The following is a 14,695-nucleotide window of genomic DNA, read 5'->3' as shown; positions in this document are numbered from 1 at the left end:
GTTCAGTGAATAGAATATTTTTCTGATTGTTTGGAGTGGAATAGATCTGCACAAGAAGAAAGTGAAACTAAGTGTGAGGAGGAAGGGGCTGACAGTCTACGTTTCTTAAAATATATATATTTTGTTTAGCCAAATTAGTTAACAAACATGGATGTTTATTTAAGCAAATAACATATGCTGTAATGTTATTGTTTCAGATGAATAAATCTATTTAAATTGGTGTTATTAAGATAATGATTGTTTTTCTCCTTCCTAAGTACAACAGGAAAGTTGTCCAAATATGAATGATTAACCTATTAAACTGGGGATAAAAAAAACTAATATGAAAAGTTGTTATTCTAAAAATCTTCATCTACATGCATATTAAAGTTATACCAGCAAGAATTAGTCTTTATGTAGAAAACTATGATTTAAATCAAGCCTTACTGACTAGTGATTTAAATCAGTTTGATTTAAATCAAATCCACCCTGCTGGAAACCTATTAAGGTTTCCAAATTTAAAGTTTTTTTGGGCCCAACCTTCAACATGAGCATTACTTAAGAAAAAGTAATTTTTCTTTGTACACATCGATTGATGTGAATATCGGAATCTGTTATGTGCTGAACGAAAAAAGAAGAATATTTCAAGTATGCCCAACAATAGCAGTGGGTGGATGCATGGCGGTATATTCTAACGGTGGGCATACCACACACTTTTTCGGGCAGAGGGTTCTTCTCTTTTTTTTCCCCATTCAGCCCGCAGGCTGCAAAAAAAAAAAAAAAAGAAAGATAGGGAGATATATATTCCAAGAAGAACCATCACTGGACTTTGAGTGGTTGTACCAGGAAGCATCATCCTGGTATAGTTCTTTTCAGCCAGCAATCGGCTTTCATGTAAAAGCAATCCTAGTGGCTAATTAGCTGCAGGATTGCTTTTACAAGCAGCGGGAAGAGAAGCTGACCATAGAGCTGATTGGAGACTGGAATGGCACCAATCATCTCTATGGTCTAAGAAATCGGAATCTAGGAGCATTTTATCACTTCAGTTACACTGGATACAAACAGTGCCATTTTTAAATTGGGAAAGCATCTGATCACACTGAACTTGGTGAGATCAGATGATTTAAGAGCAGAGGAGATATCTAGTCTAATAGACCCCAGATTTCTGAGAAAAGAATACCTGTCACTACCTATTGCTCTCACAGGGGATATTTAAATTCCATGTGATAACAATAAAAGTGATAAAAAAAAAAATGCAAAAGGGACAGTGTAAAAATAAAAAAATTAAAGCACCCTCGCCCCACCCGGCTTTTAAAGTGTCGCCTATGGATATTAAAAATGTATGTATTTTGTCGGGCTTACGCAGTTTTAAAGCATGTCATGTCTGGTATCTATTTACTCAGCATACCATCATCTTTACCAAACAATTGGCCAGTATATTATGTTTTTGTGCATTAAAATGAAAAAAGTGTATTTTTTTCAAAACATTTGCGCAAGTACTATGTGACATAAAAAAAACGCGAAACACCCACCATTTCATTCACTAGAGCGTCTGCTTTAAAAATATATATATAAATGTTTGGGGATTCAAAGTAATTTTCTAGCAAAAAATACAGATTTTTTTCATGTGAACAAAAAGTGTCAGAAAAGGCTTGGTCTTCAAGACAGAAGGATTGATGGAATAATTTGTCGCCAGGATCACTTCATCCGAATGGTTTGCGGTCTCCCTGGTACCAGGGTTCGGCATGTGGTGGACCAGGCTGATAAATTACTGGGAGGGGCTGGGCATGACCCAGCTGTCTTGGTTCATGTTGGAACCAGTGACAGAATAAATGGAAGGTGGAGGCTCCTTAAGAATCAATTTAAAGAGCTAGACTGCAAGTTAAAGGGTAAGGACCTACAAGGTGATATTCTCTGAAATACTACCTGTGCCATGCGCAACTCAGGAAAGACGGGGAGATTAGAGAGAACTCAATGCATGGCTGAAGACCTGGTGTAAGAGGGAAGATTTGGGTTTCTAGAGCACTGAGCTGACTTTTCATTGGGGTGCAACCTATATCCTAGAGACGATTTGCACCTAAATAGAAGGGGGTCTGCTGTGCTGTGCGAGAGGTTTATGGGGAGGCTGAAGGAGAATTTAAACTAGGATCGAGGTGGGAGCAAGAACTAGATTATAATGGGGTAGACAGATCCGACAGGGGTCATTTCTTATTGGTGGGTGGAATGGGGAAAGATAGGGGGAGGGCTATGGCAGATGATAATAAAGTTTCCCATGTTACAAACAACCATTGGAATTGGTACCATTTGTATGAAAATAAAAAGTATGCAAAATACGTGTGCACAAGGTGTTAATGAATTAAAGTGTTTGTTCAGAAATGCCAGAAGTCTGCCAAGCAAAATAGGCGAGTTGGAAGCTTTGGTGCATGAACAGTGGTGCACCAAAATGAAAATTCTGGTACCAAAACTGATACTGAAAACTCAAAATGCATGTGGCCTAAAACCAAACAAAATGTCTGCGTATGTGGAAATGAGGAGGCTCCAATTTTTTTTTCTACTTTCATGTATATGTTCATTTATTTTTTTTAACTTGTGATTTTATTGCTATCACATAGGGGACCAATGCAGGAGAGGAGCAGTGTATACAGTGAGGGAGCAGTGTATACAGAGGGGCTCCCTCACTGGCTGTCACTACAGTATATGTCAGTGCCGGTTTTTAAATGCAATTACCGTTTTCTTTTCCTCTTCACTATAGTTCAAAGAATTAGCTGTCACTTTCCCCTGAGCTAAAGGAAAAACTGTTTCTGTTAACTGGGTGAAAAAAACGAAAAGGAAAACTTTGTTTCTTTTAGCTGGCGGGAAAGTGACAGCTAATTCTGTGAGCTATAGTGAAGAAAAAAAAAAAAAAAAGCCGATAATTACATTTAAAAAAACGGCAATGACATATAGAGACAGCCAGTTACTGTATACACTGATCCTCTTCTTCCTTTCTCAACCGCCCCCCCCCCCCTCACATCTGCAGTACACACAGTCCCATGTATCGGCTAAATTTTTCCGATCCGCAAAATGCTGATAGGGCTATTTTCGGCCAATATGTTTCGGTGGCCGAAAATTTCGGTGCATCCCTAAACAGAACAATGATTTAATTGGTACTGCTGAACCTTGGCTTCATTCTTCACATGACTGGGCCATTAATATTCCTGGCTATGTTCTCTTTTGGAAAGACAGGGGAAATAGGAAAGGTGGTGGTGTCTGTCTCTATGTGAGAAGTGATCTCAGAGCGAGTGTGAAAGAGGACCTAGCTGATGGAATGTGTGATGAGGCTGAAGAGTTATTGGTGGAACTGCACATGGGGGTGCGCACTACAAAGGTAATCATTGGAGTTTGTTATAGGCCTCCCAGTGTTAATGAGGAGGTGGAAACTCAGCTCCTTGCACAGATCGAAAGGGCTGCAACAGTGATAATAATGGGGGATTTTAACTACCCAGAAATTAACTGGAGTAATGGTACTGCAGGATCAGTTAAAGGGCAAACATTTATAAACCTACTACAAGACAATTTTATGGTACAGTTCATAGAGGCCCCAACTAGGAATGATGCTCTGCTGGACCTGGTAATCTCAAACCATGCAGACCCTTTTACGAATGTCCATATAAAAAGAACATCTGGGTAGCAGTGACCATAAAATTATTTCATTTATTGTTAGCTGTAAACAGCAAGCAAATACAGGAAAAATGAAAACACTCAACTTTAAGAGCTAATTTTCCAAGGCTAAGAGCTGCTCTCCAAGACTTAGGACTGGGAGGTAATATTGGCATCGATGAACACAACACAGAAATGGGAGTTCTTCAAAGACTGTATGTGAACCCACTGCAAAATATATTCCCACAGGCAACAAGTTTAAAGGGCTAAAAATCAAACCTAATTGTGGCTTATGGCCAAAGTTTGAAAAAAAAAAAAAAAAAAAAAAAAAAGAAGGAAGAAGAGGAAAGAAGGAAGAAGAGGAAAGAAGGAAGAAGAGGAAAGAAGACGAAGAAGAAGAAGAAGAAGAAAGAAGCAGAAGAAGAAGAGGAAAGAAGAAGAAGAAGAAGAAGAAGAAAGAAGGAGAAGAAAGAAGCAGAAGAGGAAAGAAGAAGAAGAAGAAGATGAAAGAAGAAGAAGAAGATGATGAAAGAAGAAGAAGATGATGATGAAAGAAGAAGATGAAAGAAGAAGAAGATGAAAGAAGAAGAAGATGAAAGAAGAAGAAGATGAAAGAAGAAGATGAAAGAAGAAGTAGAAGAAGATGAAAGAAGAAAGCTTTTATTAAATATAAAAATGAAGGAACACTATCATCGTTTAAACATTACAAAGAATATAACAGAATATGCAAAAAGAAAAAGGCAGAAAAAATTGAAAACGAATGACAGATTGCAAAAGACAGCAGGACAGACCCCCAAAAAGTTTTCAAAAATATTAATAGTAAAAAAGGTCAGTTCCGAGCATATAGGCCCTTTACAAAATCATCTAGAGTGGGTGACTGGGGACAAAGAAGGCAAATTTACTGAATACCTTCTTCAGCTCAGTGTATACAAGCAAGAGTTCCCCCCTCTGGAGCTGTGTCAAGAATAATAATGACAATACCATGCCCATTATTGACAAGAGTCCATAATGGGCATGGTATTGACACAGCTCCAGATGATCCACATTGGCTCACAACTGACATGATCCAGAAATATTTAGACGGAATAAAAGTGAATAAAGCACCTGGACCTGATGGCATACACCCACGGGTCCTTAACCGCCTCCCGCCCGCCATATAAGGAAATGACGGGCACAAGGCGGTTCTCTTGTTCTAGGAGGATGTCATATGACGTCCTCCCACTCCAAGTGCCCGGGGGCGCGCAGCACGGCGATCGGTGGTGTGCTGTGTCCCTGGAACACAGCGGATCACCGATCAATGGAAAAAGCCAAAAGACGTCGGCTCTGTCATGTGATCAGCTGTGTCCAATCACAGCTGATCGCATGTAAATAAGGAAATGCTGGTTATTGACATTCCTCTCCTCACGAGCTGTCACGCCGACAGCTCGTGAGGAGAGGAGAGCCAGTAATTGGCATTACTCACTAGGGACATCTACACACAAGGTATTTAGTGAGAGGCATGGTGAGTTTTTTGAAGGTTGTAATTTGTTACAATTTTTTTGAAAATTTAGAAATTAAAAAAAGAAAAAATTGTTTGTCTTTTTACATATTGTCACCAGTCCAGTACAGCATTATTATAAAACTGGCATGGGGGTGATCAGGGACACTGACTGGTGACAGTATGTAAAAAAAATTTAAATAATTTCATTTTTTTTATTCAACACACTGTGACCAAAGCAATACAACCTTACCATAGTAACATTGAAATACTCTGGGCAAGTGATCATGATTTTTTTTTTTTTTGTACACATTATGATTGCTAATATCAATGTATTTCATTAATATTTGCAATCATTGTTACTGAATGAAACTGATTCAGTCTTTTGTTATGATTAGCTGTGATTCGGCAAAAGCTCATCACACGATACAGATGGGCTGTGATTGGCCCCATCTGTATCATGTGACTGCTTTGACCACACACAGCTAACAACACAAATGTATACAATGAATGGCATGACATGAAGCCATCCATTGTATACAATTGACATGTGATCTGCTGTGATTAGATGACACTGGCAACGGGCCAGTGTCGTGATATGTCATCGGCTGTGTCTGGACACAGACGGGGACAGATCACGCAGCTCCGCGAGTGGCTCCTTTTGACAGGACGTCATATGATGCCAAGTTACAAGGAGGAATGTCAATCTGCTATAGGCTGGGCAGGAAGGTGTTAAATGACAACTGTGTAAAAAATAAATACAAATTTGTCATTTTCCAAAAGCTTGTGGGAAAAAAAAAAAAATCTTCCATGGACTCAACATGCCTCTCAGCAGATAGCTTAGGGTGTCTACTTTCCAAAAAGGGGTCATTTGGGGGTGTTTGTACTGCCCTGGCATTTTAGCACCTCAAGAAATGTGATACAAAGTCAAAGTAAAAGCTGTGTAAATTCCATTATCTATATCATAGTTTGTAGATGCTATAACTATCACAAAAACCAATTAATATACACTTATTGGGATTTTTTTTTACCAGACATGTAGAAAGATTCATTTTGGCCTAGATTTATGACAAATTTTGAGTCTATTAGAGATTTTTTTTATAACAGAAATGAGAAAATATAATTGTTTCTTCCAAATGTTTTATTTTTTATTTATTTTTTTTTATTTATTTTTTTTTATATAGCGCAAAAAAAAAACCCAGGAGGTGATGAAATAGCACAAAAAGAATGCTCTATTTGTGGGGGGAAAAAATTACAAATTTCATTTATGTACAGCATTGCATGACCACGCAATTGTCAGTTAAGCGCAGCATCGAATAGCAAAAAATGGTGTACATTCCAGTATCTATGCTATAGCTTGTAGATGCTATAAAAGTTTCACATAAACCAAATTCAAATACACTTATTGGGATTTTTTTTTACCAAAGTCATACAGTGAAGGAAATAAGTATTTGATCCCCTGCTGATTCTGAATGTTTGCCCACTCACAATGATCAGTCTAAAAATCGAATGATTGGTGTATTGTAACAGAGACAGAATAGCAACAAAAAATTCTAAAGAAATGCATGTCTAACAAATTATACACTGATTTGCATGGAACTGAGGGAAATACGTATTTGAGGGAAATACGTATTTGATCCCCTATTATTCAGCATGATTTCTGCCTACCAGGTGTCTTTCATACAGGTAACAAGCTGAGATTAGAAGCAATCTCTTAAAGGGAGTTCTGCTAATCTCATTTTGTTACCTGTATAAAAAGACATCTGTACACAGGAGCAATCAAACAATCAGATTCCAAACTCTCCACCATGGCAAAGACCAAAGAGCTGTCCAAGGATGTCAGGGACAAGATTGTAGACCTACACAAGGCTGGACTGGGCTACCAAAATATCGCCAAGCAGCTTGGTGAGAAGATGACAACAGCTGGTGCAATCATTCTTAAATGGAAGAAACACAAAACAACTGTCAGTCTCCCTAGGCCTGGTGCACCATGCAAGATCTCACCTCGTGGAGTGTCAATGATCATGAGAACAGTGAGGAATCATCCCAGAACTACACGTGAGGATCTTGTCAATGATCTCCAGGCAGCTGGGACCACAGTCACCAAGAAAACAATTGGTAACACACTACGCCGACAAGGATTGAGATCCTGCAGTGCCCTCAAGGTCCCTCTGCTCAAGAAAGCACATGTCCAAGCCCAGCTGAAGTTGCCACTGAACATCTGAATGATGCAGCGGAGGACTGGTTGAAAGTGTTGTGGTCAGATGAGACCAAAATCGAGCTCTCAACTGTTTGGAGGAGGAGGAGGAATGCTGCCTATGACCCCAAGAACACCATCCCAACTGTCAAACATGGTGGTGGAAACATTCTGCTTTGGGGGTGTTTTTCTACCAAAGGGACAGGACAACTGCACCTCATCAAAAAAAGGGACAAAGGACAAAGGACAGGGCAATGTACCATCAAATCATGGGTGAGAACCTTCTTCCCTCAGCCAGGGCATTGAAAATGTGTTGTGGATGGGTGTTCCAGCATGACAATGACGCAAAACACACAGCCAAGGCAACAAAAGGAGTGGCTGAAGAAGAAGCAGATAAAGGTCCTGGAGTGGCCTAGTCAGACTCCAGACCTTAATCCGATTGCAAATCTGTGGAGGGAGCTGAAAGTTCGAGTTGCCGAACGTCAGACATCAAACCTTAATGACTTGAAGAGGATCTGCCAAGAGGAGTGGGCCAAAATCCCTCCTGAGATGTGTGCAAACCTGGTTGCCAACTACAGGAAACGTCTGACCTCTGTGATTGCCAAGAAGGGATTTGCCACCAAGTACTAAGTCATGGTTTGTGAAGGGGATCAAATACTTATTTCCCTCAGGAACATGCAAATCAGTGCATAATTTGTTAGATGCATTTCTTTTGAATTTGTTGCTATTCTGTTACAATACACCTACCATTCGATTTTTAGACGGATCATTTCTTTGTGAGTGGCAAACATTCAAAATCAGCAGGGGATCAAATACTTATTTCCTTCACTGTATAGAAAAATACATTTTGGCCTAAATTTATGACAGAATTTGAGTTAATTGGCTATTTTTTATAACAGAAATGAGAAAATATCATTTTTGTTCAAAATTTGTGGGGTTTTTTTGTTTATAGCACAACAAATAAAAAACCCTGTGGTGATCAAATACCACCAAAAGAAAGCTCTATTTGTGGGAAAAAGTACATAAATTTCATTTGGAGTAAAGCAATGCATGACCGCGCATTAGTTGAAATAGTGCAGTGCCAAATAGTAAAAAATAGACTGGTCAGGAAGGGGGGTAAATCTTTCAGAGGGCAAGTGGTTAAATACCTAATCCTAATGATCCAATTTCCCATGCAAACTAAACCCATAGATCAGTGGGTGCTATGAACCAGAAGTCTACACTTTATCGGGTGAAACTCAGCCAAAGAAGCCTACCTGCAAGCTTACAAGTAGACCGGCTATGCATTTGAGCCTATGAAGAACCCAGTACCCCTGCCACTTTGCACCCCAAGATTGGGTCTCCCTGTGTGTACATAAAAGAACCTTTAAAATAAACCAGTACCCCATTTTAAACTTTAAAAAGTAAAAAAAAGCTGCCAACAGTACAAGATGCCTACTATTACTTTTAGTGCTGATTAACAAGGCTGTTCATGGCTGTACACCACTCAGATCAGCATATTTCTGGGGTGGGCAAGGCCAGGTATCCAAGTATTTACATTCGGCTGTGGCTGCCCAGCTTGAATAATTCAATGACAGGCTGAGAGGCTTTGCAGTAGTCTGCATGTGACCACACAGACAGCAATTTGTTTTTAGCAGATATGAGGTCTTCATTTGGCAGTCTGAACAACAAATATATAACACCAGAATACAATGTTTAGAATAATCCAAGTTATGACCAAAAATACAACAAAAATGCAGTTGTTGAGTTTGTTTAAAGCCTAACTTAATTTGCATAAATATTACTATTCCAAGTGTGTTAGCTAAATTATTATTTTCTCATATTAAAACACAGAGTTCAGAAATACAGCGGGTAAAATGTATTGAACATATCAACATTTTTCTTAGTAAAACATATTTCTAAAAGGTGCTAATGACATGAAATTGTCATCACTTGTCGGTAACAAGCCATACATGCAAAGAAAACAAAACAAATAAAGTTCAGAAATAAAATGGAATGACACAGGGAAATAAGTATTGAACACAAAGAAAGGGAGGTGCAGAAAGGCATGGAAAGCCATGACACCAGCTAAAATCTATCAGTAATTAGAGAGCAATTCTGCCCCTTGTCAGTGCAAATGAATATCAGCTAGTTCAGTCTCAACTGATGGCCTATTAAAAGGTGTCCCTTTGTCAAGGTGTCACACAAGAAAAAAAATCTCATGATGGGTAAAGGCATAGAGCTCTCTCAAGACCTTTGCAACATTATTGTTGCAAAACATACTGATGGCATTAGTTACAGGATTTCTAAACTTCTGAATGTTCCAGTGAGCACTGTTTGGGCCATAATATGGAAGTGGAAAGACCATCATTTCACCATAAACCGGACACAACCAGGTGCTCCTTCGCAAGATTTCTGACAGAGGAGTGAAAAGAGGTATCAGAAGAGTTGTCCAAGAGCCAAGGACCACTTGTGGAGAGCTTCAGAAAGACCTGGTATTAGCAGGTACAATGGTTTCAAAGAAAACAATAAATAATGCATTCAACCGCCATGGCCTGTATGCACGCTCATCACGCAAGACTCCATTGCTGCAGAAAAAGCATGTTGAAGCTTGTTTAAAGTTTGCTGCAAAACATTTAGACAAGCCTGTGAAATACTGGGAAAATATAGTCTGGTCAGATGAGACCAAAACTGTACTCTTTGGATGCCATAATACAGATTATGTTTGGAGGTCAAATGGCACTGAACATCACCCTAAAAACACCATACCACCAGTGAGGTTTGGAGGTGGGAACATCATGGTGTAGGGCTGTTTTTCAGCATACAGTATTGGCAAACTTCGTGTACCAAGACATTTTTGATAAAACTCTGCTGCCATCTACCATACTTTTTCCCTGTGTCATTCCATTTTATTACACATAACTTAATTTCTGAACATATTTGTTTTGGTTTCTTTGTACGTATGGATTACATGCACTGTAACCAACATGTGGTGAAAATTTCATGCCAATAGCACCTTCAGAAATATATTTACCGTGAAAAATGGTGACGCGTTCAATACTTATTTTACCCGCTGTATGTGTAGGTGCTGTGGGGGTGACATCAAAAATGCAGTTTCTGAGGCAAAACCAAGAAATAGAGAAGAACTGTGGAATGTAGTCCAATCATCCTGGGCTGGAATACCTGTTCACAGGTGCTAGAAGTTGGTTGACTCCATGCAACACAGATGTACAGCAGTTCTCAGAAACAGTGCTTATACAACTAAATATTCATTAAGTGATTCAAACGTGCAAACATTTCTCAGTTTATATAGTGAATGTTTGAGTTTGTAAAGAAGAATAAAAAACACTTATTTTTTTGAACAGTCTAATATTCACTTTTCTTCAATTTTTTTTTAGAGGAACAACACAAATTTAATATATTTTTCCTTCATTATTTGATTTGGAATAGAATGTGTAGTGTTCCCAATGCATTTGTGTGTATGGAAATTAAAGCTAATTAGAAGGATTTTGAGCTGTATTCACTTTTTTCAATACACTGCTATTATTTTGAACACAACTGTATATAATTTTCTCGCATTAACAAAAATACATTTTATTTCCAATTGGGTAAGAAAGAGGTGGGAGGGGTCAGGGGAGAGAAAGTCATATTTAAATGATGAAGGGCTACAGCAGAGAAATTTACATAGCTGTGATGTGTGGCAAAACGGAGTATCTCAGAAATGCATAGAGAAAAGATACAAAACCTTTGTCAGGTGAGGTAGCTCCCATATATGCATTTCATCTATGTAATTAGCGGTGTTCCTGAAGTTCAGGTTTAGACACTACCTCGTCGCAGTTTTACCACTTTTGGAGTAGCATAAGTCATTTGAATGGGCCTCCTTCCACTCCAAAAAACGGGCTAAAGAAGCTCATGTAAATTTATGATATGAGCCAAGCACATTAATGTAAAATGTGCAACTGCTACCCATGTTAGCTGTGTCATTAGGAAATAACGGGAACACAAGCTCATTGTGTGTTTTAGCGAATTTGTCACACATTTGCTGAAGCGCGGGCAGAATGCTCGTTTCTGTTAAGCCAGGTGTAAAGAGCATCTGATTTCTACAGCATATTATTCTGCAGGAAATTACACAAACCAGAGTGAGATATACTGAGTAATTTTTTTTACTTTAGCACAGCTGCTGCGTTTACTGGATATGAGCAGATAATGACAGACTTAAAATGTGACATGGAGCCCTACAGCAATGAGCTGTCACCGTGCTTCCATGTTTCAATCTCCAGCGGCTTTAATGTCACCATTGCAGCATAGATCTCTCTATTCACGGCACATTCCTTGTGTCGTGAATGCAGAGCGCACTGTGCATGCGCCAGTGATATCATCGACTGGAACTGCTCTGAATATCAACTAAACAGTGCAACTTTAGGCCATTTCCAAAAGGTACCTACAGGTAAAACTTGCTAGGATCACAAAAAGCAGCTACATGCACAATGCATAGTGTTCAGCCTGTTAGGCTTGTCTGTTAGACTTGCATTGACAGAAAAGAACAGTAAGGCTGAATCGTTGTGTTTAAGGTATTGATAGAGTGGGGAAAGATAGGAACTCCTGTAATGTTTTAATTCCTGGGGGATCACTTACTCTTATTTGTCTGGGTTGGTCTGCAGGACAAAAAGTGATTGGAAATAAAACATTTTACTATCTGCTGTCACTGGAACAAGAGATGACAGTAAATCTTCTAACGGGAACACTGATGCCTGGTACAAACATTGTTTTTTTTTTTGTTCAACCCAGCTGAAAGATTGCCGTACTAACTAAACTATGTTTGTGCATAGCTCTCTCTCTTTGTGCTTTTGTGTTCTGACAGGGGGGCGGGACCCCCCCCCCACCGCCATAACACACTGATCAGCACTCACATTGGCTGCAAACGCTGATCAGATGCTGGATTTCTAGCCTGTCTCTTCAACAAAAACTGGTCCTTAGGTCGGCATCTGTTGGAAGGACAGACAATGTTGACCAGTTCCTGCTAAACTGACCGATATTTGGAACCTGCGCACCCAGCTTTGTTCTCACGTTCTGTAGCACTTTTGGGGCAAAAAGGGAAATCTTCCAAAAAAAAAAAAAAAGGACACACAGGCATCACAAAATAAAATGGCAGGGGATTTTCTCTGTCCAAAATCTAAATACAACAAAAGTTTTGGTTTGTGCATACATCTAACGCATATCTAAAGCTAAAAACAAACATTTTAAATTTTTCAACTTACCAATCCTTAGATTTGTTGGCTGCATTTGTTTTCTTTTCATCTGGGAATCCTGATAGTAATACACTTTCTGTCCTAGGTTGATCACATTCACCCAATATAGTGCATCTAAGGAGGAATAACGCTGTCATCCTAGGACAGTGGTGGTGAACCTATGGCATGCAGAGCCCTCTCTGTCAGCATGCGAGCCAAGTCTCCCCAGCATCGCCCCAGCAGCTGAGCATCAGATAACAGCACACACAGAGGCCATGCGCATGCTTGGAAAGGAGTAGCGGTGCCAGGCGATGATGTCACGAGCCGTGACTCATTAGCTGCGACTCGTCCGAGCTTTCGCATGGCTGGCCAGTGTGCTGCCAAGGATAGAGATTATATATATATATATATATATATATATATATATATATATATATGGGACTGGATTTGAGTTTTAATAAATCTGTTTTTATTAACACAAGGTTTTAGCTTGTGCTGGTGGTCAGTGGCACTTTGCCCCCTTGTGCTGGCAGTCAGTGGAAGCTCTGTTATTGTGTTTTTCTGACAAAATATGTTAATGTATGGGTTGTGTTTTCTAACTGCAATGTTGGCACTTTGTGATAAAGAAGTGGATTTTGGCATTCGGTCTCTAAAAGGTTTGCCATCACTGCCCTAGGACAAGAATGGTTTTAAGACCATAGAAAAACTCCTTTTCTCCTTATCTCCATAACATAGGGTGAGGTGTTCTTTAGTCCACAGAGAGAGCTGGGAACAATGCTAACTGATAACATTGAGTAGAGAGAGATCACAGGAAGATTACTGGCAGGATCAATGGATACTTTTTTTTAACTTATCAAACAGAAGTACCTGTCAGTTGAAAATGCTTTCTTTCAACCCTCTAAAGGCTATATCTTCAGGACAGCTTGTTCTGTTGAAAAAAAGACTTACTGGCCTGATCACTAGGTGAAAATAAAAAAAAACTAATGCAGTCACCATGCCTAAGAATTGGTAAGCTGCAGTATAATACATGTTTGATTTGGGGTTTTAATACATTTTTATGAGTGAAATATAATGACAAAAAAGTGGGGGGTCTGTATGGGGAGGCTAAAGGAGGGGAAAGAACTACGATGAGGATAGGAGGATATGGTGTAAAAGGTGATGGTGCCCTGGATAAGGAAGGATTTTTACACAAGTGTGTGCATGGTGGGGTAAGAGTCCTCTTAAACCTTCTGTGTTTTTCTTATTTTTATATATTTTATAATTTTTTTAAAACTTATCTTTATTGCTCACACAAGGGAGACATCAAACCGACTATGTGATAACATTGTGCAGTAATAGGTAATCTTTATGAAGATATCAGGGGTCTATTTCCCTTACATTCTGCTCATGCAGTCTGGGGACAAACAGGTGCTTACTTGGCCATAGTCAGCTGATAGCCAGTACCCAGAGACCTCAGAGATAAGCACGCTCAGGTTAACTGCCCTTAAGAAAGATGGAGCATGTTCCTGGCGGTGTCCTTGTTAGCCATCTGAGGTGATGTTTTACCAGTGCCGGGGCAGGCCAAACCAGGTAAAATTCTGAATGGTCGGGTATTCGATAAGTCATTGGCCTTTTTACAATCCATGACTGCTATGATGTGTTGGACACATCCTCAGCAGTCAAAGGTTTAAAGTGCTATAACTTTTTACATCATGCAAAGCATTGTCATGACTCAAGCAAACAAGTCATTAGCCTTATGTACCTGAAAGTATAAGTACGTGTTGCTGTGTAGAATATTAAATGTCGGTACTACAGTATATAAATCCCTGTAATAAATAATTCATGCCTCAGATATCCCAGAGAGGAATGAAGCCTTCATTACAGGACACTGCTGAATATTTACTGGCAGAGGATCCTCGATGCGTTGATTTGGATAGCATGTACAATTTGAGTCATAAGTGGCAAGATTAAACATGCAGAGACCGATAAGAAAAATGCGGAGATGTCATGATCTGAAGTAGGAAACAGGGCTACAGTTTTTTTTTTTACCCTGCAGTTAAATCATGCATATAGACCATAAATATTGGATTAAATATGATTTGACTAATATGTTTGCACTACACCACAGATCAATACTTAGAAAATCCACTTGGGCAGCAAAGTTGCAAGTATTTTTGGAACAGTCTGCACCTGCTTTCCAAAGCTGGATCCTGAAAT

At 39.3% G+C, this 14,695-nt stretch overlaps 1 protein-coding gene across 3 annotated transcripts in view; it reads right to left on the bottom strand.

The window, feature by feature from the left end:
* HECA (HECA ribonucleoprotein granule regulator) overlaps positions 1-14,695 on the bottom strand; it is a 98,983-nt gene that overhangs the window by 64,830 nt on the left and 19,458 nt on the right. Inside the window, exon 1 of one of the 3 annotated variants that reach the window (XM_089676259.1) lies at positions 12,530-12,652. The exons of the other annotated variants lie outside the window; for them this stretch is intronic. Within the exon in view, the coding sequence (XP_089532385.1) occupies positions 12,530-12,569 (40 nt within the window). The 5' untranslated portion in view covers positions 12,570-12,652. Of the gene's footprint in view, positions 1-12,529; positions 12,653-14,695 lie in introns of those variants that run through there. 3 annotated transcript variants of the gene reach the window in all.

Source organism: Staurois parvus, unplaced genomic scaffold, assembly GCF_062004578.1.
Source record: "Staurois parvus isolate SC_StPar_1 unplaced genomic scaffold, SC_StPar_1.0 ptg000165l, whole genome shotgun sequence".
Classification (NCBI taxonomy): domain Eukaryota; kingdom Metazoa; phylum Chordata; class Amphibia; order Anura; family Ranidae; genus Staurois; species Staurois parvus.
Note: the sequence above shows the minus strand (reverse complement) of the source record. Positions and strands in the feature narration are given on the sequence as shown.